Here is a 26,482-nt window from a genome sequence, read left to right on the forward strand (position 1 = left end):
CAAAAAGGACAGATTTCCACCGGTCTAATGTCCATTGCTCGTGTTTCTTGGCCCAAGCAAGTCTCTTCTTCTTATTGGTGTCCTGTAGTAGTGGTTTCCTTGCAGCAATTCCACCATGAAGGCCTGATTCACGCAGTCTCATCTGAACAGCTGATGTTGAGATGTGTCTGTTAATTGAACTCTGAAGTATTTAGTTGGGCTGCAATTTCTGAGGCTGGTAACTCTAATGAACTTATCCTCTGCAGCAGAGGTAACTCTGGGTCTTCGTTTCCTGTGGCGGTCCTCATGAGAGCTAGTTTCATAGCTTTTGCGACTGCACTTGAAGAAACTGTCAAAGTTCTTGACATTTTCTGCATTGACTGACCTTCATTACTTAAAACAAACATATTTTTGGTTACTACATGATTCCATGTGTTATTTCATAGTTTTGATGTCTTCACTATTATTCCACAACGTAGAAAATAGTAAAAAGAAAAGAAAAACCCTGGAATGAGTAGGTGTGTCCAAGCTTATTACTGGTACTGTATCTGAAGCAATAAGGGATAATAAATACAACTACACTGAACAAAAATAAAACGCAACACGCAAAGATTTTACGGAGTTACAGTTCATATAAGGAAATCTGTCAATTGCAATACATTCATTAGGCCTTAACCTATGGATTTCACATGACTGGGAATACAGATATGCATATGTTGGTCACAGACACCTTTAAAAAAAGGTAGGGGAGTGGATCAGAAAACCAGTCAGTATCTGGAGTGACCACCATATGCCTCATGCAGCGTGACACATCTCCTTCGCATAGAGTTGATCAGGCTGTTGATTGTGACCTGTGGAAAGTGGTCCCACTCCTCTTCAATGGCTGTGCGAAGTTGCTGGTATTGGCGAGGACTGGAACACACTGTCGTACACATTGATCCAGATCATCCCAAACATGCTCAATGGGTGACATTTCCAGCTTTCAGGAATTGTGTATAGATCCTTGCGACATGGGGCCGTGCATTATCATGCTGAAACACACTTCTCCAGCGTGCCAGTGGCCATCGAAGGTGAGCATTTGTCCTCTGAAGTCGATTACGACGACAAAGTGCAGTCAGTTCAAGACCCTGGTGAGGATAAGCATGCAGATGAGCTTCCCTGAGACTCTTTCTGACAGTTTGTGCAGAAATGTTTGGGTTTTGCAAACCACAGTTTCATCACCTGGCTGGTCTCAGACAATCACACAGGTGAAGAAGCTGATGTGGAGGTCCTGGGCTGGCGTGGTTACAACGTGGTCAGCGGTTGTGAGGCCGGTTGGACGTAATTCTCTAAAATGACATCAGGGGCGGCTTATGGTTGAGGAACGAACATTGAATTCTCTGGCAACAGCTCTGGTGGACATTCCTGCAGTCAGCATGCCAATTGCACGCTCCATCAAAACTTGAGACATCTGTGGCATTGTGTTGTGAGATAAAACTGCACATTTAGAGTGGCCTTTTATTGTTCCCAGCACAAGATGCACCTGTGTAATGATCATGCCGTTGAATCAGCTTATTGATGCCACACCTGTACGTGGATGGATTATCTTGGCAAAGGAGAAATGCTCACAAACAGGGACGTAAAGAAATTTGTGCAGAAAATCTGAGAGAAATACGCTTTTTGTGCCTATGGAAAATGTCTGGGATATTTTATTTCAGCTCATGAAACATGGGACCAACACTTTACATGTTGCGTTTATATTTTTGTTCAGTGTATTTAGGGATGTCAGTTCTGAGTACTAGTGTATACTGCACCCATAGCAGAACTTTCATTACATTCCAATATAGAATATTTTTGGGATATGACAACTATAAAACTCTCATACAGTCTAACAATACAATGTATCATCACTATTAGGGTGAGCCAAGCTGGAGCATTAACAATACATATCTGTCTTACTGAAAGAGGGAAAGGCAGCTCCTTGCAGGTCCTACTGAACAGAACAATGGGACCAGATCAGAAATGATGAAAGGATTCCTCAGCGCATGTTAAAAACACACAAACACAGAATTCCCCTCACTTTCTCAGGAGCCCTACATGCACACCGAGCCGGGTGGGAAAAGGTTGATATGTACATGACTTCCTCTCTCACATTTAAGGTATTGAAGGCTTCAAAGATGTGAAAAACCTTGGTGATCCATTTACTAGTCTCAGTTCCTGACATGCGTTGCCTGGGGAACGGTTGCTAAGGGAGTGTAGACAGCACACGGCCTGAATCCGAACGTCTTTCAACAACTTACTACTACCACGGACTCAAACACAAAAAAGCTTTGTCAGTATTTTACAAGAAAACGATGAATGAATGTGCTGTGTTTGACAAATTCATTATTTAGACAGTAGGAAACCAGTGCGGAGGAGGAGGACATTACAGTATGAAAGTTTCAGAACGAGGTTAGACTATTAATACAGACAAAATTAGAACCAAGGTTGGGGCAGGAGCTAGGGCTGGGCGATATGGCCAAAATATCACAATATTTTTCACATTTCTGACAGCATGGCGGTATTTTATGTTTCTGAATAAAAGTTCTAAATATGTTTTATGAGTAGTGCATAACCCTTGAATGGCAACACATGAATTCGGAGTGCTTTTTAATGGGCTTTCTCCATTCCGATGGTTTTATACTTAACCAAACTAGTACAAAACTGACAAAGTAGTACAATTTGTACAACTTTTGATTTTATTTAGCACTCTATCATAATATAGTTATAGACAGTATTGCAAAAATCCATACCGGTATGTGGATCCTGGTATACCGTTATTCATGATATAGTCGCCGAGCCCTAGCAGGAGCAGATGTTAGACAACATGGTCTACATCCAATGAAAATGCCAAAACACAATTCCACACTGAAGAGTGAGGATCTTTGGAGTGGTCTTGAGAACTAACTGCACACAGTCCAAGCTTTAGGGTGTAGCAAGTGTGATGCTTCTCAGCGGTCCTTGATTCTGACAGCCAAGGGAAGTAGAGCCGCACAATCACAAAGCCTGGCAAGCCCCCAGTCCAGTTGGTCAGAGAAGCTTTCCGCATTGGCCTGGCCTGAACAGTTCTGTATCAGTGGACTGAAGCCCAGTTAGTCCATATGGAGCTACTCTATAAATGATTCCGTCCAACTCTACAGCTCACAGTTACTTCCAGGTGTCCCCTAACCAAGCGCAGCAAGTCGGACCAGGGGCCTCATTTATAACCATTGTATAAATTTCACACTATACATCTGCGTGCGCCATTCAAAAATAAATAAATGCATGTCTAAAAATAGAGATTTATAAACTTGGCTCACAACATACGCACGTTTCCCGTTATAAATTTGACACGTCCTTAAACTGTGCATGCGTGAACTAGCATTATAACTCCGCATGGAAAACGCCCTGCATCCACCTTTAATGGTGACTTAATGCCATTTATTTGCTGTATAACTTGGAACTTTTTGAATTAGTCCATGTTAGTTTCTGATAAACTCAGCAAAAAAAGAAACATCCCTTTTTCAAGTCCCTGTCTTTCAAAGATAATTTGTAAAAATCCAAATACCTTCACAGATCTTCATTGTAAAGGGTTTAAACACTGTTTCCCATGCTTGTTCAATGAACCATAAACAATTAATTAACATGCACCTGTGGAACGGTCATTAAGACACTAACAACTTGCAGACGGTAGGCAATTAAGGTCACAGTTATGAAAACTTAGGACACTAAAGAGGCCTATCTACTGACTGAAAAAACACCAAAAGAAAGATGCCCAGGGTCCCTGCGTGAATGTGCCTTAGACATGCTGCAAGGAGGCATGAGGACTGCAGATGTGGCCAGGGCAATAAATTGCAATGTCCGTACTGTGAGACGCCTAAGACAGCGCTACAGGGAGACAGGAAGGACAGCTGATTGTCCTCGCAGTGGCAGACCACGTGTAACACCTCCACAGGATCGGTACAGCCGAACATCACACCTGTGGGACAGGTACAGTATGGCAACAACTGCCCGAGTTACACCAGGAATGCACAATCCCTCCATCAGCGCTCAGACTGTCCACAATAGGCTGTAGGTGTGTTGTAAGGCATGTCCTCACCAGACACCACCGGCAACAACACCGCCTATGGGCACAAACCACCATCGCTGGACCAAACAGAAAAGGCAAAAAATGCTCTTCACTGACGAGTCGTGGTTTTGTCTCACCAGGGGTGATGGTTGGAGTCGCATTTAACGTAGAAGGAATGAGCATTACATCGATTTGGAGGTGAAGGGTCCGTCATGGTCTGGGGCGGTGTGTCACAGCATCATTGGACTGAGCATGTTGTCATTGCAGGCAAACTCAACGCTGTGCATTACAGGGAAGACATCCTCCTCCCTCATGTGGTACCCTTCCTGCAGGCTCATCCTGACCAGCATGATAATGCCACCAGCCATACTGCTCATTCTGTGTGTGATTTCCTGCAAGACAGGAATGTCAGTATTCTGCCATGGCCAGCGAAGAGCCCGGATCTCAATCCCATTGAGCACGTCTGGGACCTGTTGGATCGGAGGGTGAGGGCTAGGGCCATTCCCCCCCAGAAATGTCCGGGAACTTGCAGGTGCCTTTGTGGAAGAGTGGGGTAACATCGCACAGCAAGAACTGTCAAATCTGGTGCAGTCCCTGAGGAGGAGATGCGCTGCAGTACTTAATGCAGCTGGTGGCCACACCAGATACTGACTGTTAACTTTGATTTTGACACCCCCCCCGTCCTTTGTTCAGGGACACATTATTCAATTTCTGTTAGTCGCATGTCTGTGGATCTTGTTCAGTTTATGTCTCATTTGTTGAATCTTATGTTCATACAAATATGTACACATGTTAAGTTTGCTGAAAATAAACACAGTTGACAGTGAGAGGCCGTTTCTTTTTTTGCTGAGTTTACAAAGACCAATGACAAATTTGATAAAATATTTTTGGAGGTGTTGGCAGAATGTTATCTTTTGCAGTAACTTAGGCTGTATTTGGAAAAGGACTGACATTTTCTGAAAGACAATAAAATGGCACATTATTGTGGACATGTCAGCTCTTCTCACTAACAGCAAATAGCTACATTTTTAAAATTATGTTTTACATTTTTTAAATAAAAAAATAAATAATCATATCACCCATTTGCACAAGATACTTACTTACCAACCACTATAAAATGTGCGTGCGCATGGTCTAAACTCTGTGTCAAAGTAATGACATTCTCATGCCAAGTTCAGTTTTTATAAATCGTAACCTTTGGTAGAAAACTGGCGCATGGTTGTTTTGGGATACATTTTGTATTTCATCACGAGGCCCCAGAACACTAGTCAAAGCCAAGGAGAGGAATTGGTTTTGTACAACAGCAGCCCTGTGTTAGACAATAACAGAACACAAGCACTATACATGTAGTCTGACACAGCTGCAGGTGCTTGATACCACCCCTCCACTACTGTTATTGTGTGATCTCAACCACTGTTACCATGAGATCTCAACCACATACCGTGTGATCAATGTCAAGCAGCAGATAAATGCTCCTCATTAGCAGCTCGTCTCTAAATGATTCTGTCAATCGGGTACAGAGCACCACATTATTTCCAATCTCCCTGCATCAGTATGGAGAATATCTTCCTTTTGTCTCACCACCTGACAGATGCTAGAAGCAGGCACAGTGCTACAGTCAAACTGCTATAGTCTCACACCAGCTACTTATACATCCCATTACACTCTTATAATCTAATGGTAGGTTAATACTGGGTATCTCTGGGACTTTAAAGAGGCATCTAAAAGTCTTGGCTTTTGTGAGTCATCTCTTCAGAAGGACTGGGATTTGGGATTGGAAGAGAGATTTCGGGGTAGGGAGAAAAACATACAAATCCACATATTTGCCTATGTAATCTTCTGGAAACCACGACCAGCGATCCTCTGACAGAGGACATTGATCTAAATATTTATTTATAGCGTGGTTCAAAGTATGACACTGAGAAATAGTCCGCGTAGATATAGCTATGTGTGACGAATCACGGAATGTATTTAAGAGATGGATATATAAACAGCCAAGGCTCAATACATGTGGTCATTCAAGAATGTGGTATGCCATTGTTGGACTGGATTGCTGCAAAACTTAAAACAGGATTTCCACATTATGTGTATGAATGGCTGGCTTTTTCCCCTCAAACACACACGTATATAGGATTTGTGACACACACAGTCACACACTGATCCCTGGGATGCCAGGCTGCTCTGAGGCCATAGCTGAGTAGTGAGAGCGGTTTTGGCTGGGGCCGCGCCTCTAGTCTCTCCAGCTGGAGCTATGAATGCTGACAACGTTTAGCTAGCTCGTCTGGGCATGTTGCTGTTAGCTAGCACATGGACAAGCAGTACTACAGTAGTCAGACATGACACAAATTACCACCATAGCTAGATCCTTCGTTCTGTTTTGCACTACAGAATAAACTTTGAGAACAGTCAGCCCTCAAATGCTAGTTACCTAACGTTAGCTAGCAAATCCGAGTTGAAACAAGCTAGCTAGCTAATTTTAGCTGGCCAGGTCGGATTTGCTTGGTTGGCTTGCTAGCTAATAGCCAGTGCTATGGCAAGCAAGGTAGAAATTAAGTCAGCTAGCTAGACTGTTATGCTAATAAAGATGCTAACCTTTTAGCTAACTAGCTAATGCCAGCAAGCTAAATACATGGCTCTGAGTCTAGCTGGCACTGGCAGAAGTATGGGGTCACGTGAGTTACAGCATGGTAAGAGGGAATTCATTTCTTCAACATCTTGCTCACTAGCTAGCTAGCAACATTAGCAAAGCCAGCTGTAGTCGCATATTGGCTACCTAGCAACCTGACAATTTCTGGAGGCAGTGGAAACACAATTTGAGCTAGCCCACCAAGGCCAGCCCAACCCGGATTGACTTCAAAGTGCCAATTGAAACTGGGCTCAAGTCAGCTGGGCCTCTTGCTTTCTCTCCCCATCCCTCTGCTTTTAATTTGACTTCTGCTCCCTTGATCCTTAGTATTTTATGAAGATATTCCAAGCAGAGAGGAAGCAGCAAGGTCTCTCCCCTATCTGGCCGAAATAACTTGTATGTATATGGAAACTGGTATGCAAGCATGACATTGATAGATATGACTGGATGTAGGCCTATAGTAGGCCTATAGTATAGGCATCTCTGTTTTCTCAGTGTTTTGCCAGTACGGGACCATTATCATTTATTTATTCTAATTTTAAATGAATGTAGTTCTGTCCTTGAGCTGTTCTTGTCCCTTACAAAAAAAGATTGCAGTCGGAGTGCAGTATAACTTCTGTACAATGCAGTATAACTGCAGTGAAAGTGCAGTAACTGCAGTATGCTGTAAATACTGCATCCAAAAGAACTTATTTTTACTACAGTAATGTTGCCGTGTAACTGCAGTTACAGTGTAGTATAACTGTATAACTGTGGTGCTAGGCTAATTATTCTGAAAATCCAATTTAGATCTTGTCGTCCTCCGAAACATGACCCTCCAAAACCGGCATTATTAACACCAGACAGCATAACCCGAAAACCAGCCGCACCAATGTGTCAGAGGGAAACACCGCCGAACTGACGACTGAGGTCAGCCTGCATGCGCCCGGCCCGCCACAAGGAGTCGCTAGAGCGCGATGAGCCAAGTAAACCCTCCCTGGCCAAACCCACCACTAACCCGGACGACGCTGGGCCAATTGTGCGCCGCCCTATGGGGATCACGGCCAGTTGTGATACGGCTCAGGATCGAACCCGGGTCTGTAGTAACGCCTCTATCACTGCTACGCAGTGCCTTAGACCGCTGCACCACTCGAGAGGCCCGTACTGCAATCTTTTATTTGGAAGACATTTACAATTGAAGTCGGAAGTTTACATACACTTAGGTTGGAATCATTAAAACTCGTTTTTCAACCACTCCACAAATTTCTTGTTAACAAACTATAGTTTTGGCAAGTCGGTTAGGACATCTACTTTGTGCATGACACAAGTAATTTTTCCAACAATTCTTTACAGATTATTTCAATTATAATTCACTGTGTCACAATTCCAGTGGGTCAGAAGTTCACATACACTAAGTTGACTGTGCCTTTAAACAGCCTGGAAAATTCCAGAAAATTATATCATTGCTTTAGAGACTTCTGAGAGGCTAATTGACACCATATGAGTCAATTGGAGGTGTACCTGTGGAGGTATTTCAAGCCCTACCTTCAAACTTAATGCGCCTCTTTGCTTGACATCATGGGAAAATCTAAATAAATCAGCCAAGACCTCAGAAAATAAATTGTAGACCTCCACAAGTCTGGTTCATCCTCGGGAGCAATTTCCAAACTCCTGAAGGTACCACGTTCATCGGTACAAACAACAGTTGGCAAGTATAAACACCATGGGACCGCGCAGCCGTCATACCGCTCAGGAAGAAGATAATAACATAAACTGTACTCCGCATGCATTACACAGTCTATTTCGCTCACCTCCAACACAACATGGGGCAGAAAAGTGAGTAGAGACCAAGGGGCCTCATTTATAAATGTTGCCTAGGCACAAAAGTGCACAAAAGCTGTGCTCCACTTTCTAAGCAAACTTTGGGATTTGTAAAAAACAAACTTGACGGGAGAATGTGCGGTCCTCAACGGACACTGACCCATACGTACGTACATGAACTGGATAAATTAGAAACTGCGACTCCGATGGCAGAAGGAAAAAACTCGAGAAACGCTTTGAAATTGATACCATTGTGTAAAATAAATTGAATTATTACCTCTCAAGTATTATGTATAGAGTTCCCTGGAGTGCACAAAAAAAAAAAACGAAAAAAACAAAAAACATTTAGGATAATAAATACAAATGGAGATATCCGTTTTTGCAAAAGAACCCCTAAAATATGTTGTCCAGTTTAATCGGGAATCATATTTAATTGGATCTGTAATTATTAAACAATAATTGCAAATTATGAAATTTATACTCAAATCATAAGGTGAACAGTAGTACAAATTACGTTTAAACTGATGCTGTTTTCGATGCCTCAATCGGGCAGATACGAGTGCAGTTTCATATATTGTTATCACATGTTCGTTGCGCAGAACTGTCAATGTGATAATGGCTCTGTCATTGTCAGTTACAATCAGGGTAATTACCACACCTGAAGGTGTTACGCAATTGGGGAGCTGTGACAATCAAATGGGTGGGTATAAAAAGGCATGCCATTACAATGCGTAATGATGCACAATGGCTGCTTTGGCACTGTTGGAAGATTTGGCGAATGGAAGAATTCCGAGATAGCGAATTGTCAGAGACTAGCAAGATTTACTGGCCAATGATAATAAGTGGCTTATGAGCCGGTTCCGATTACCAAGAGCTGTTCTCTTGGATCTCTGTGCTGTAGTGGGCCCAGCTTTACAGAGAAGCACCCGCAGAAACCAAGCTATGCTTGTCCCACTTCAACTCCTTGGCAACCTCGTTAATAGTGTCGATGGTGTCTCTTTGCGTTTGCAGGACTGCATCTGTGAGGCCGCTGGAGGGTTGTGACGCACGAGGTGCAGTGGAGACACTGGGGCTGGGCGCACTCAGCTCCTGCTCAGCTGCAGCACCACCGATCCCGCTGGAACACCCAGCGACTAAAAACAATAGAAAATAACTGTTTCAACACAACTTGAATGCATTTGGTTTACTCTTTTCAAACGAGGGAATAATAATTACATACCTGGATCATCCGGTGCGTCTTGCATGTCGTGTCCCCCTCCTTGAGCTCCGGTGTCCCCTTTCCCCGCCAGTGGCACAAACACTTTGTCTGTGTAAGGCTATGCGCCTTTTGGCCTCCACTTATGTCAGACCACCTTTTTATTTCTGAAAGGGTCCGAACTTCTGAGCCAGCAGCATTCACAGCGTCCGCCACATGCCGCTACTAACTCCTTTTTGACATTTATAATAACCACACTGTGTCCACCAAACAATTATTATTTTTTTGCTTCAACCTCCCCACGAGAACTTCCATTTCACACTGGGTGAAATTTCTATTTAAGCCTTTGTCGGGATTTTCCGTCATCGTCGTCATGCAGTCCATATGGACGGATATTAATTAGGGGCGATTCACTGACTATTTATAGGCAACTATGGGCGTTAAAATGGTGGGACAAGACGCTCGCTCACGTGCACCAAATTTCGAGTTGATTGTGATTTATAAAGTGAAACCGGCATGGGACGTGCGTGCGTAGTGTTATAAATCGGAATATTTTTGTGTGTAACCACTTCCTGTGTTTCGTCTGTACGCCACCTTTGACGTGGATCCGCCGCACAGTTTTATAAATGAGGCTCCAGCTCTGGAACACGGACACACTGGACCTCTGCATTACTGACCATAGAACAGTTCTTAACCCTGTGTGTGAAAATAGACTAGTGGTGCAAGGTTATTCCACTACAAGGCTCGATGATGGAGGGTGTAATAGGAAACTACTATAACCAAGAGTGTCAGTCATTTCATCATTGGGGTTATTTATAAAAAGGGAAGAAAACAGTGACCTTTAAAATACATCCATCTCCATTCTGACACTAAAGACTAGCATGTGAGGGTCATGGTAAAGTATGCCTAACCTTCAGGCTAAATCTATGGTGGAATTATAGACTTCAAACATAGTCAATAGTAAAAATAAAATAAAAACACTGTCAGGGTCAGACTGAAAGTACTAGGCTGTTTCCTGACATTAAAGTGTGTGCATGTTCGCGATTGCGTACATGCATCCATGTGTGGAGGCGTTTCTGCACCTGGTTGTATTTTTTTTTTAGAGAGTGCAGATGAGTGTGTGAGCCTGTGAGAATCCATCCTCTCCACTCCATCTCTCCAGGGTGGGCCAGGCAGGATTGTAGTGAGTTTGCATCACAGGGATGACACCAGGCATTAAGCACCCAGCCAGTTCCATTGACTGCAACAGCTAAATATGGACGAAGGCCGGAACAGAACAGAAGAGTGAGGGGGAGGCTCAGGGCCAGATCCATTTCACACAAACTATATAAGTCCTTTGAACACATCCAGGCCTTTTGTGTTAACGACAGAGCCACACAGATTAGGTTAGATATCCTTAAAAGGAGCCATCCTAAAGAAATGATTACTCTACTAATACAGTACAGAGCTATGTTGGACGGACATGTTGCTATGTCAGGGAATTCTTTGTATGAGGTGGTTCCCCGGCCAAGGAACATTTGGAACGGTCCAGGGACATTCTTCACAGGGAGGCCTATGTCTGAATGTATACAGAAAGTGTTTTAGACTAGGCAATCACTCAACAAGCTTCAGGCAAGGCCACCCACTTCTCAAACTACCCTCCATGTGTGTGTGCCCCATGTTAGCGTGGAGCAATAAACCAATTTCTTAATGATGGAGTTAATATCAAATCCATGTCAGGATTCAATTTTATGACTTTCAGATGGGAGAGAGTGGGTTGACTTTACAAGGCAGCAAAAACACACACATGCGCCTGTGTAAAATCAACACTTATAACAACTGCTCTAGTGCAGGATAAGAATCAGATAGGGATTGCCCCGACAAAAAAATGTAATATTCGGAGCAATCGATTGGTAGAAATAGTTTTTTTAAATTTTTTTTTTAAGCGTATATTTTTTTTAATATAGACAGTTTTAATAAAATCAACTATATATGCATTGAACTTCTCTGATGCTTTAAGCTCCCTATTTGATGAAATAAGACAAATTACTAAAAAGGGAGCCAGATATCAAGATAACCAGAAAAAAAAACGTAACCTGTCCCAACCATCCACCTCCTGTTCCTACTGGCTTTCAAAGATTCTACCGTTACTCTCCAGAATTTGATATACGAGGAGTCAGCTAAATGTATCATGTGGAATACCAATTTATCTTACCATTTCTACCAATCTGCCAGTTAGGGTTTATATGCACATTTTCATGGAACAGTTTCGTTTAATTTATAATAACGTCTTCGTATCTCAAAATCATTGCTATGTGGTTAGTCAAAATGCTATCCAAATCTAAAAATGATAAACCTAAAAACTATGTAAAAATAGCCTAGAAAGCCAACAAATTAAAACATTGCAGCCTGCAGGCAGAACATTTCCTGATAAAAAATAAATATCCTATAAATCTCATTTGCTACGCATGGCCTGTCTGCAATGAACTTGAAACATTGCATCAACTATTAACTTGGGTCCGGCCTGAAGCTCCTTGCAACATTGTATAAAATATTCTGGGCCCTCAGAGTTTCCTGCCCCAGTGAGCTCACGACAGACACAGCTGTAGGCTATTTGCGCAAGGGACAAGAAGTAATCAGGCAGGCCTATTTTATGACGTTTCCTCTGGATCAGAGCATGGCATTATTCCCTTTCACGCTGAGTGGTTATTGAAAGAGCGCTGGAAAGGTTTCTCAAATACATTTAGGAATTGTTGTCATTCTCAACGGATGTAAAAACAGACTGTTTGCTTGCTGTTTGAGGTGAAGAAACATTACTTTGAGAAGCTCCACAGCTCATTAGTGGTGGTGCATTAAGCCAATCAGAAATACTATCAGATACCCAAATGGGCAAATTTATATGCCTACATTTGCGCGCAGGCCAGGTAGCCTATAGGCCTACTTCTATGCATAATCAGGTGCGCGTCCTTACTCAACATTAACAGGAGCACTCCAAAAAAAAGACATGGACTAAATTGACAAAACTCGTAAATGGAATGAAATAAACCAGAACTTGTTTCTCACAAGTGTAGCATAGGTTGTGCACTCTGCAAACAACATGACCACTCCGACAATGAGAACGGTAAAAGACTGGAAAAATAATATATTGAATGCATTAACAGACATGAAGTAACCAAACAAACATTGTAGATTAGAAATTATAGGATTAAACGGTAAATATACTACTGATAATATAAGTATTGGGGAATTGATAAACACTAACAATCAAATGCAAACAATTCACACAATGAAGTTATGAAACGACGAATGTGCACAAATTGGCAGCAGAGAGCGCATTCTGGAGACAGAAGTGGATTGCACAGCCACGCTCCCCTTCTTCTTGGACTTTGCCATTCCCGCGGCCTCCGCAATGGATTAGTTCACCGAGATGGGCGCGAACAAGACAGGTGTCTCGTTTGCCATAAAAAATATATATATATGCTACTGCTCAACAATCTCGGTCCACCAACATCCTTTCGACCAGTCAAATAATTGGGGTCAGCACTAGAATCAGAGATGCCATATACCCTGTGGAACACCTCATCTGAGACTAACAGGGATGGGTATGAATGATATGACAAGTCCATCTCACGTACAATATACCACAATCAGATCGCCAAGGCAGTCGCTGCTAATAAACTGCTGCTAACCAAATTGCCAAGTGGCCTTACAGCAGGCCTTGGTGTCTCAGTGAGCCTGCTGAAACAAGAGGATTCATTTAATGAAAAGTGTCATTGTGTTTGCTGAGTCACCATACATCATGGCACGACAGGTAGGGACCGCAAAGACACAAATAGGCCAGATCCACACCTATTTGACGATTCTGTGTTCGTGTGTCCGTCCAACTATTTCTTACTCAAAATCTTCAGAGTTAATTGTCCGTAACGACTAGTGGGGACTAAAGCAAGCAAATCTAGGCCGATTAACAAATAACGTCATGGATGAGTTATCTTTCGATTGTAAAGTTAAATTCAAAATCCCATGGGCAGGTTGTCTGGGATTGAAATGACCCTGACTCACATACAAACAGTTACCATGATAAAGCTCAACATAGAGCCAAGTCTCTCCATCTTAAGTTTACTTCCATTGCAGCTCCTTTATGGTCAGACACGTACAACATATACTGCTGCCATACCAGGAGTCTGTTCATCATTCATAACACAGCACCCTGACCACCAGCAGCCGCCTACTCTGCAGGCATCACACACACATCCACTCTCCCGCCATACTACCTGTCAGTCAGCCAGGACAACTAAATCCACAGCACATTACTCTGTAAATTGGCTGCAGTCTAGAGGACAAGGAGAGAGGGCCAGGGGCAATCCAAACTCCAGATGCTCTCTATCGAACTACCAATGTTCTCTGCTGCTGTGACGCAGGATATGGCACTGAGGGAGGAGGGGGTCATATCGTCATGATGCCATGTCTTTGTGTACACGGGGACAGGACAGGTGGCAGTCCCTGTGTGGTCCTGTGAGATCAGGCTGCAGGCTAATTCAATAACGTTTTATAGGTTTCTGTGAGCAGGTAATAAAATAGCCGACAGACAGCAGCTGGCTCAGATTAATACTGCTGCTACAGTGCTACGCTGCACTGTCCTGTGGTGCCCCACTGAAGAATGGGGGGGGGGGGGGGCTCTTTACCACACAGAGAAACTCAGCGTTAGCTGAACATTATTACCACCCAAGGGGGAATAGGTTCATTGCCATTTAAGGAGAAGGAAAAACAATTACAGGTACAGTACTCCCTCTAAGAGCTCGCTTGAGTCTGAGCCGCAAAACAGAAGTGATTGCGCGAGAAAACACACACTCTTAACAAAATGTGTGTTAGCCTAGGTAAACGCATTTGAATATGAACACGGACGGATCTCATGCCAAGCGTTATTGAGTGTGTGTGCAGCAGGAGAGGGAGACTCAAAGGATTTAGAGCAGTGTGTTTTCAGAACGGGAGAGAAAGCCAAAGTCCCCCGAGAGTGATAGGGGTTCGCTGTAGAATAGCTTTTCATTAAAAAAGCCTCTATCAGTCCATTTCTAATTTTGATGTCTCCAAACACACACAACATGTCTGCCTCTCTCACTCTCTGATGCACACCAAGTCAGATATGCGTTCTCATACACACACACTTCTCACAGAGTGAGTCTGCCTGTGTGTGTGTGTGTGTGTGTGTGTGTGTGTGTGTGTGTGTGTGTGTGTGTGTGTGTGTGTGTGTGTGTGTGTGTGTGTGTGTGTGTGTGTGTGTGTGTGAGAAAGAGTTAAGCCAGCGCCTAACCTCAGGCTGTGAGTGTACCATTGCACTCAGCAGTGTTTTGTGATTCCACCTGACACACTGATGTGGTGCCTGTATACTACAGCCTGCCACAAGCACCATCATCCTCTCACCCAGCCCTGCTCTACTCCAGGGGTGTCTGAACACAAACTGGCAGCCATCAGCCTCACTCTGTGCCAGGATGTGGAAGAACACCACCTGCAGGCAGGCAAACACTCCGCCTGCCTAGTTAATATGGGAGTGGAAGTGGTGAGGGCTGGAGAGGTAACAACCTTTAACAGCATAAGTTCAAAGCCGGTTGTATCCATTCAAAAGTACAGCATATAGACAAAAGTATGTGGACACCCTTTCAAATTAATGGATTCGGCTATTTCAGCCACACCCGTTGCTGACGGGTGTATAAAATTGAGCACACAGCCATGCAATCTCCATAGACAAACATTGGCAGTAGAACGGCCTTACTGAAGAGCTGTTACTTTCAATGTGGCAACGTCATAGGATGACACCTTTCCAACAAGACAGTTCGTCAAATTTCAGCACTGCTAGAGCTGCCCCGCTCAACTGTAAGTGCTGTTATTGTGAAGTGGAAACTTCAAGGAGCAACAAAGGCTCAGCCGCGAAGTGGTAGTCCACACAAACTCACAGAACTGGACTGGCGATTGCTGAAGTGTGTAGAAATTGTCTGTCCTCGGCTGCATCATTCACTACCGAGTTCCTAACTGCCTCATGAAGGAACGTCAGCACAAGAACGGTTCGTCTGGAGCTTCATGAAATGGGTTTCTACGGCCGAGCAGCCACTCCCGAGCGATTCAGCGGTCTAAGGCACTGCATCTCAGTGCTAGAGGCGTCACTACAGAACCTGGTTCAATCCCGGGCTGTATCACAACCGGCCATGATTGGGAGTCTCATAGGGCGGCGCACAATTGGCCATTGGACTCTGGAGCAGTGGAAACGCGTTTTCTGGAGTGATAAATCACGCGTCACCATTTGGCAATCCATCAGACAAATCTGGGATGCCAGGAGAACGCTACCTGCCCCAATGCATAGTGCCAACTGCAAAGTTTGGTGTTGGAAGAATAATGATCTGGGGCTGATTTTCATGGGTCGAGCTAGGAACCTTAGTTCCAGTGAAGCGAGATCTTAACGCTACAGCATACAATGACATTTTATACCATTCTGTGCTTCCAACTTTGTGCCAAACAGTTTGGGGAAGGCCCTTTCCTGTTTTAGAATGACAATGACCCCATGCATAAAGCGAGGTCCATACAGAAATGGTTGTCAAGATCGGTGTGGAAGAACTTGGCTGGCCTCTACAGAGCCCTGACCTCAACCCCATCAAACATCTTTGGAATGAATTGGAATGCCGACTGCGAGCCAGGCCTAATCTCCCAACATCAGTTCCCGACCTCTTTAAGGTCCCAGCAGCAATGTTCCAACATCTAGTGGAAAGCCTTCCCAGAAGAGTAGAGGCTGTTACAGCAGCAAAGGGGGGACGGACTCTATATTAATGCTAATGATTTTGGAATGAGATGTTCGATGAGCAGATGTCCACATACTTTTGGTCATGTAGTGTACTTGGATCAATATATTTAGGCAAGCAGGTAGTGTTAAGCAGGAAATTGACTGATTTTCTAGTCAGAAGTGTGTGTATCTACGAGATGGATTGGGGTCTGAGTAACAGTATTATATTTAGTGCTGACGTGCTGTGTTAAGGGCTGTTGTAGGCTCAGATCTTACTTTCTCTGCATCTCAAGGTCCTCTGGCGAAGGTCCATTCTGAATCTGGGGGCTCTGTCTTGGCAACGTCGGACCTGGAAAGAGAAACACACAGAGTTGGTCACAAATCCGCTCTGAAGGAAACGGCCTCTGGACTCATCGCTTTTTACTCAAATCTCAACGCCTAAATATTTAGTGTAGTCTCATTTATTGAGGGAATGCAACATCTACCCAGTCATTTCTCTCAGCATTTCATTCAAAGTTTCAGTCTTAAATTTGTTTCAAAATCAGAATCAAATCCAATTCACACAAACTACACTGTCTCCTTCCCAACAATTTTTTCTTTCAGGCCAGAGCGATCCTTTAAGCGTAATTCCCTGTCGGCCGGCTAGGTTGTGACCTAACGTCTGTCATACTGATCCATTCCCAGAGCTGTCTATTAGCCTGCTCTCACAGCTACTCCAACCAATCAGCCATCATATCCACTGACAGCACTGGACCGCTCCCAAACAGCCACAGAGTTACAAAACAATCAATTATCTGGTAGTTGTAGAGACGACAAGACCATCGAAAGAAAATCAACACAAAACAAACATACAATCAATTTAGTAAGACAGCTCCACGTTTGGCCAGGGATCAAAGACACAGTACCAGTCAAAAGTTTGGACAAGCCTATTCATTGCAGGGTTATTCTTTATTTTTACTATTTTCTACACTGTAGAATAATAGTGAAGACATCAAAACTATGAAATAACACATATGGATTCAAAAAAAAAAAAGAGTTAAACAAATCAAAATATATTTAATATTTGAGATTGTTCAAAGTAGCCACCCCACAGCTTTGCACACTCTTGGCATTTTCTCAACCAGCTTCATGAGGTAGTCACGTGGAATGCATTTCAATTAACTGGTGTGCCTTGTTAAAAGTTCATTTGTGAAATGTATTTCCTTCTTAATGCGTTTGAGCCAATCAGTTGTGTTGTGACAAGGTAGGGGTGGTATATAAAAGATAGCCCTATTTGGTAAAAGACACAGTTCATATAATGGCAAGAACAGCTCAAATAAGCAAAGAGAAAACGACAGTCAATCATTTATTTAACACATGAAGGTCAGTCAATCCGGAAAATGTCAAGCACTTCGAAAGTTAAGTGCAGTCACAAAAACCATAAAACACAATCACGAAACTGGCTCTCATGACACCACCACAGTAAAGGAAGACCCAGTTACCTCTGCTGCAGAGGATAAGTTCATTACAGTTACCAGCCTCAGAAATTGCAGCCCAAATAACTGCTTCAGAGTTTAAGTAACAGACATCTCAACATCAACTGTTCAGAGGAGACTGTGTGAATCAAGCCTTCATGGTTGAATTGCTGCAAAGAAACCACTACTAAAAGGACACCAATAAGAAGAAGAGACTTGCTTGGGCCAAGAAACACGAGTAATGGACATTAGACCGGTGGAAATCTGAACCTTTGGTCTGATGAGTCCAAATTAGAGATTTTTGGTTCCAACCGCCATGTCTTTTTGAGACGCAGAGTAGGTGAACGGGCCATCTCCACATGTGTGGTTCCCACCGTGAAGCATGGAGGTGGAGGTGTGATGGTGCTTTGCTTGTGACACTGTCTGTGATTTATTTAGAATTGGCACACTTAACCAGCATGGCTACCACAGCATTCTGCAGCGATACGCCATCCCATCTGGTTTGCACTTAGTGGGACAATCATTTGTTTTTCAACAAGACAATGACCCAACACACCTCCAGGCTGTGTAAGGGCTATTTGTTCAAGAAGGAGAGTGATGGAGTGCTGTATCAGATGACTTGGCCTCCACAATCACCTGACCTCAACCCAATTGAGATGGTTTGTGATGAGTTGGACCGCAGAGTGAAGGAAAAGTAGCCAACAAGCATGTGGGAACTCCTTCAAGACAGTTGGAAAAACATTCCTCATGAAGCTGGTTGAGAGAATGCCAAGAGTCTCCAAATCTGTCATCAAGGCAAAGGGTGGCTACTTTGAAGAACCTAAAATATTAATTATATTTTCATTTAACACTTTTTTGTTCATGGTACCATATGTGTTATTGCATAGTATGGATGTCTTCACTATTATTCTACAATGTAGAAAATAGTAAAAATAAAGAAAAACCCTGGAATGAGTAGATGTGTCCAAACTCCAAACTTTTGACTGGTACTGTTTGTTGATCAAATGTATACACGTTAAAGTGTTTTTAAGTGATTCACTGAAGCCTACGTCCGATAGATGAAAAGCCAATGCGGTTATGGCCAGACTCAAAGTCCAGTGTCAACAGAAGTTGGAGGGCTTGGATCTGACCAAAAGAGATGAGTCTTCTCTATGCTATCAGTATTCAGGCTGGCTAGTGTCTGTGTAGAGCAGTGATACATTGATCTGCTATTCCAGACAGATGGAGAGAACTCTAAATCTGAGGGAAGAATAAGGCTTTAATCTATAAAGGTTTGGCAGCAGTGACTCATATATAACCTTCTGTTCCTACACCAGACCTGCTAGTGACAGTCCACCACAACCACAGCCCTCTCCACACTCCTCATCAACAGCAGTATCTGCTGAACAAGCATTTGATATCACTAACGTTTATTAGAAAAGTTCCATAACCATTACCCACAATGAAAGAGGATTGATAATACAAAACTGTTGTAACTAAAGGTATTATTGACTTGCACCTTAGCCCAGGCAAGTCCAGTCAGAACAAGTAGTAGCAGGGCCAGGTCTCTTAATAGCATTTACATTACATTTTTACATTTTAGTCATTTAGCAGACGCTCTTATCCAGAGCGACTTACAGTAGAGTGCATACATTTTATTACATTTACATACTGAGACAAGGATATCCCTACCGGCCAAACCCTCCCTAACCCGGACGATGCTATGCCAATTGTGCGTCACCCCACGGACCTCCCAGTTGCGGCCGGCTGCGACAGAGCCTGGGCGTGAACCCAGAGACTCTGGTGGCGCAGCTAGCACTGCGATGCAGTGCCCTAGACAACTGCGCCACCCGGGAGGCCAAAAGAAACTTCTGCAGCTGGATTCGAACATGCAACATGGAATCAGACGCAGATGCTTATTACCAACCGCCATCCCTGTCCATCCCTGTCCAATAGCAGAGGCATCAAACTCATTTCCCCCCCCGGGGGGCCACACTCGGTCTTTAACAATGTCCAGCGGGTTGCACTGAATTGGTTACATATTTCCTCACAGCAAAAATGTGCAAAAAAATAGTTCTCTATCCATAGTTTTTGGAATGCTCGATGCTCCCTGACTGTCTAGCTTTCATGTGGGTGTTTTTTAGCACACTGGACACTCAAGTAACTGTATAAATGTAGGTCTTTTATAATTTCTACACAGTTTTAATTTTAGTCATTTTAAAGTATATTGAGTTTTTTTTATATACAGTGCCTTTGGAAACTATTCAGACCCCTTGACTTTCCACATTTTGTTACTTTACAGCCTTATTCATGTTCTCCTCAATCTACACACAATACACCATAATGACAATACAAAAACAGGTTTTTAGAAAGGTTTGCTAATTAATAAACAACAAATATGACATTTACATAAGTATTCAGACCCTTCACTGAGTACTTTGTTGTAGCACCTTTGGCAGCGATTACAGTCTTGAGTCGTCTTAGGTATGACGCTACAAGCTTGGCACACCTGTATTTGGGGAGTTTCTCCCATTTGTCTCTGTAGATCCTCTCAAGCTCTGTCAGATTGAATGGGGAGCGTTACTGCACAGCTATATTCAGGTCTCTCCAGAGATGTTTGATCAGGTTCAAGTCCAAGCTCTGGCTGGGCCACTCAAGGACGTTCAGAGACTTGTCCTGAAGCCACTCCTGCGTTGTCTTGGCTGTGTGCTTAGGGTCATTGTCTTGTTGGAAGGTGAAACTTTGCTCCAGTCTGAGGTCCTGAGTGGTCTTGAGCAGGGTTTTATGAAGGATTTCTCTGTACTTTGCCTCAATCCCAGCTAGTCTCCCAGTCCCTACTGCTGAAAAACATCCCCACAGCATGATGCTGCACCACACTTCACCATAGGGATGGTGCCAGGTTTCATCCAGACGTGACGCTTGGCAATCAGGCCAAAGTGTTCAATCTTGGTTTCATCAGACCAGATAATCTTGTTTCTCATCGTCTGAGAGTCTTTAGGTGCCTTTTGGCAAACTCGGGCGGCCAGCTCTAGGAAGAGTCTTGGTGGTTCCAAACTTCTTCCATTTAAGAATGATGGAGGCCACGGTGTTCTTGGGGCCCTTCAATGCTGGAGAACTTTTTTGGTACCCTTCCCCAGATCTGTGCCTCGATATAATCCAGACAATTAATTCGACCTCATAGCTTGGTTTTTGCTCTGACATGCACTGTCAACTGTTGGACCTTATATAGACAGGTGTGTGTCATTTCAAATCATTTCCAATCTATTGAATTTACCACGGGGACTATAATCAAGTTGTAGAAACATCTCAAGGATGATCAATGTAAACAGGATGCACCTGAGCTCAATTTCAAGTCTCATAGCAAAGGGTCTGAATACTTTCCGAAGGCACTGTATATATACAGTACCAGGCAAAAGTTTGGACACACCCACTCATTCATGGGGTTGACTTTATTTTTACTATTTCCTACATTCTAGGATAATAGTTAAGACATGAAGACTATGAAATAACATATCGTATCATGTAATAACCAAAAAAGGGTTAAACAAATCAAAACATTTTATATTTGAGACTCTTCAAAGTAGCCAGCTTTTGCCTTGATGGCAGCTTTGAACACTTGGTATTCAACCAGCTTCACCTGGAATCCAACCGTCTTGAAGGAGTTCCCACATATGCTGAGCACTTGTTAGCTGCTTTTCCTTCACTCTGCGGTCCAAATCATCCCAAACCATCTCAATTGGGTTGAGGTTGGGTAATTGTGGAGGCCAGGTCATCTGATGCAGCACTCCATCACACTCTTTCTTGGTCAAATAGCCCTTACACAGCCTGGAGGTGTTGGGTCATTGTCCTGTTGAAAAGCAAATGATAGTCCCACTAAGCGCAAACCAGATGGGATGGCGTATCGCTGCAGAATGCTGTGGAAGCCATGCTGGTTAAGTATGCCTTGAATTCTAAATCACTGACAGTGTCACAAGCGAAGCACACCACCTCATTCATTCTTCACGGTGGGAACCACACATGCGGAGATCATACGTTCATCTACTCTGCGTCTCACACAGACAAAGTGTGTCAAATTTGGAATCATCAGACCAAAAGGACAGATTTCCACCAGTCTAATGTGCATTGCTCGTGGTTCTTGGCCCAAGCAAATCTCTTCTTATTGGTCATTTACTAGTGATTTCTTTGCAGCAATTAAACAATGAAGGCCTGATTCACGCAGTCTCCTCTGAGCGGTTGATGTTGAGATGTGTCTATTACTTGAACTCTGTGAAGCATTTATTTGGGCTGCAATCTGAGGTGCAGTTAAATCTAATGATCTCATCCTCTGCAGCAGAGGTAACTCTGGGTCTTGCTTTCCTGGGGTCAGTCCTCATGAGAGCCAGTTTCATCATAGCGCTTGATGGTTTTTGTGACTGCACTTGAAGAAATTTTCAAAGTTCAACATTTTCTGGATTGACTGACCTTAATGTCTTAAAGTAATGGACTGTCGTTTCTCTATTCTTAATTGAGCTGTTGACATAATATGGACTTGGTCTTTTACCAATGTTGTGGAAGTACTTAAAATGAGAAGTTCATGCTTGAACATGCTTGAACTGAGTTACAGCAGTTCTGAGACTGATCAACAACTACAGGAAGCATTTCATTGGAGTCATTGCAGCTAAAGGTGGCACAACCAGTTGAGTCTAAGGGGGCAATTAATTTTACACAGGGGCATTGGGTGTCGCTTTACTTTGTTTATGAAATAAGTTCAGTACCAGTCAAAAGTTTGGACACACCTACTCCTCATTCAAGTTTTTTTTTGTTTTTACATTTTAGAATAATAGTGCAGACATCAACACTATGAAATAACACATGAAATCATGTAGTAATCAAAAATGTGTTAAACATATCCAAATATATTTTATATTTGAGATTCTTCAAAGTAACCACCCTTTGCCTTAATGACAGCTTGGCACACTCTTGGCATGCACTCAACCAGCTTCATGAGGTAGTCACCTGGAATGCATTTAAATTAACAGGTGTGTCTTGTTAACTTAATTTGTGGAATTTATTTCCTTAATTCGTTTGAACAAATCAGTTGTGTTGTGACAAGGTAGGGGTGGTATATAGAAGATAGCCCTATTTGGTATTGGGTCTGGCATTTGACTAGGCCATTCCAAAACTTCAAATGTGTTGCTTTTTAGCCATTTTCATGTAGACTTGATTTTGTATTTTGGATCATCGTCTTGCTGCAAGACCCTGCTGCGCTTCAGCTCAGACAGATGGCCTGACATTCTCCTGTAGAATTCTCTGATACGGAGCATAATTCATGGTTCCTGCTATTAAGGCAAGTCATCCAGGTCCTGAGGTAGCAAAGCATCCCCAAACCATCACACTACCACCACTATGCTTGACCGTTGGTATGAGGTTCATACTGTGGAATGCAGTGTTTGGTTTTTGCATAATAGGGCCCATGTCATCCAAAAAGTTAAACTTTAGAATCTGTCCATTCTAACAGACTCGATCGTCCTCCAGGTGCTTTTTGGCAAACTGTTCCCAGGCCTGTTATAAGGAGAGGGGAAATTGCATGTGTGACAGACAGTCTCAGTGCTGTGGTCACGCTCACCAAACAGCACACAGCTGAGTCGTAAACTCAGCAGAAACGTTCTCCGGGGCCAATTACCTTATCCCGGCACTGATTATAAATGTAGCATTTAATTGATCACAGTGTAAACACTAGTCACCCAGAACATGACTCGCAGCAGGCCTGAGACAGTGTTGTAGAAGGGCCACTCCCCTTGCAGACAGTTAGAAATTGAGGTAAATTAAATTTTCCGACATGAGACTAGGTAGAATTGCATTTAGATGATCTCATTATGTAAATGAGAAACAATAAGTACAGGGGGAATGTATTATTTTTTTTTCATACTGTACACCAGCACTGAACAGTAAAGAAACTAGCTCTTTTCTAGAAGGCCTAGATTTATGTTCTGTAAACTAATCACCAAACCTAATAAAGCAAATTCCTTTTCCAATCACTAAAATCAATAAGTATTAGAGATTAGGACCTAGACATTTTTTTCTCATGGTTGTCATGTGCCGTAAAGGCAGCATAACTTAATACTTTTTATATCATGTTTCTGTTCAAATCGTCTAAACGGCACCCAATCAAATAAAAATGTCTTTCAATGCGAATAAGAATTAAGATGTTAACACACCATATCCTAAAAACAGGACCGGTCAAAGTAAAATGGACAGTAGCCCACTTATTGTAGACTACTCACGATTGCTGTCCGGGAGTTTCACTCAGTGGGCTAAATTATCATGATAATTAGCGATTTCAAGGTTTGTAGGCCTATTTGTCCATTTCTGAGCTGATCATGGCGAAGAAGAAAATAACTGCATTTTCCAAGGTAACATGAGTGAGTTGAATTTGGAGAAGCTAAGAATTTATCCTACCATTTCTACCGATCTGCGTGCCAGTTATGATTTTCATATTCACATTTTCGTGGAACAGTTTCATAACCATAACTTTTTTTAAATTGTCAACATCATTGTCACGTGGCTAATACAAATCTAAATTACAATAAAAAAAATCTAAAATTCAACTAATGCGAGAGCACCAGCCTCTGCCATATGGACACATTGATAGGCCTAAACCGTGAGCCATTGGCTAAAGAAATTAGTGCATGGAACTCAGAGATAGCCTATAGGCCAAATTAGCCAACGCAGCAGCAGGTTTAACACTTCCATTGTCAACTTGTAAACTAAGTAAAAATACATAAAGCCGAGAAAAATAAAAACAGTAGATGAACATTCAGGTTCTTCCAATCACATTCATATCTAAGCCTATCTGTCTCCTTTTATCCTTCTTGACTTGAGCTCTCTGGTGAAGTGCAACATTGATTTTATACAATAAACTGGATCTGTCCCGAAGCCTTCGCAAGCAAACTTGTAACATTGTATTAACTAACCTATTCCGGGCCCTCAGAGTTTCCTGCACCAGTCAGCTCGAGAGCTGCTTTTACGCAAGGCCAGGGAAAAGTGTTGAGGTATTTTATGACGTTTCCACTGGATATATGGGATCATCAGAGCATGACATTTTGCTCTTTCACACGAAGGCCTGGTGATTACCGAGGGGGAGAATGCTAGAAAGGTTTTTCAACTACTGTGAGGAACTATTAGCCTATAATTCGCAATGGATGTAAAAAAAATAACTGACTTCATTGACTTAATGTGTGAGGTGAAGAAAAAATGACTGAGAAGCTCAGCTTATTGTTAGTGGAGGTCAGAAATCAGAGATCCCCATATTGGGCACATTCCTACATTTGTGCGCAGCAGGCCAGGTAGCCTAGGCCTACTTTATGTAGGTGTGCGCACTCCGTCAACATTAATAGGACAGAGAAACAACACACAGTCCAGACACATGCTCATTTGCTCACATGGAGCGCTCCAAAAATGTAATTTAATTCAAACTCGTAGGGCCTAAATGGTATGAAATAACTTGTTTCTCGCATGTTTAGCAGGTTGTGAACTCTGCAAAGAACGCTGCCACTCCGAGAAGAAGAAGAATAAACGACAGTGAATCGGTGTCCCACCCCGCGGGTCGGTTGAGCTAACGTAGGCCAATGTGATTAGCATGAGGATGTAAGTAACAAGAACATTTCCCAGGACATAGACATATCTAATCTAACTGCACGGTCTAATTTACATGAGCTATTACAGTGAAAGAATACCATGCTATTTATTGTTTGAGGAGAGTGCACTGTTATGAACTTGAAAATGTATTAATAAAACAATTAGACACATATGAACAGTCTTCATACAACATTTTGAACAAAAATGCAATGGTACATTGGATCAGCCTAAAACTTTGCACATACACTGGTGGCCACATACATCTAGTGGCCAAAATCTAAATTGCGCCTAAACTGGAATAATACATTGTGGCCTTTCAAAGATGTCATTTTCTTCCTTTGTATTATCTTTTACCAGATCTAATGTGTTATATTCTCCTACATTCATTCCCACAAACTTCAAAGTGTTTCCTTTCAAATGGTATCAAGAATATGCATATCCTTGCTTCAGTTCCTGAGCTATAGGCAGTTAGATGTCATTTTAGGCGAAAATTGGAAAAGAGTCCCATCCTTAAGAGGTTTTAATACACACATTAAAATAAATTAATGTAGGCCTAATCAAATGACAGGGATTAAGTATAAGTATTTTTACACCACTACACCCCAGTAAGGACAGAAGTATTTTATTTACAATCAGCACAAGCAGTAATCCAGTCTCTTCTGAAAGCAGATATACTGCCACAGTCCATCGTCGGGCATTCATTAGGTGCTCCGACCACAGCCCTGGACATGGTCCCAACCATAGTCATAGACCCAGTACCAACTAAAACCCCAGATCCAGTCATCATGGCTCCACAAGGCTCATATCCTGGGAATTCAGAGCTCCATGCCACTCTATCACATGCTAACACACACAGCGCATGGAGCTGCTACCTACCCACACGCCACGCCTGGAGCCAGGGCTACGCTACACAGGCAGGGAGGGAGGGAGTAGGTGGAGAGAGGGAGGTGTCTACGGGATGTGGTCCCATGCTCTGGTCAGTCCGCAAGTCGTGCAAAACCTTGTCCTGATCAATTATTCA

General features: G+C 42.8%; 1 protein-coding gene across 6 annotated transcripts in view; it reads right to left on the reverse strand.

Moving 5' to 3' along the window:
* The window catches only part of LOC129817415 (protein enabled homolog), a 152,650-nt gene that overhangs the window by 23,879 nt on the left and 102,289 nt on the right, over window positions 1-26,482 (reverse strand). For all 6 annotated transcript variants that reach the window (XM_055872623.1, XM_055872621.1, XM_055872622.1 and 3 more), the window contains exon 4: window positions 16,688-16,760. In XM_055872623.1, coding sequence (XP_055728598.1) covers window positions 16,688-16,760 — 73 coding nt within the window. The remainder of the gene's footprint in view (window positions 1-16,687; window positions 16,761-26,482) is intronic.

This window comes from Salvelinus fontinalis, chromosome 20, assembly GCF_029448725.1.
Source record: "Salvelinus fontinalis isolate EN_2023a chromosome 20, ASM2944872v1, whole genome shotgun sequence".
Taxonomy (NCBI): domain Eukaryota; kingdom Metazoa; phylum Chordata; class Actinopteri; order Salmoniformes; family Salmonidae; genus Salvelinus; species Salvelinus fontinalis.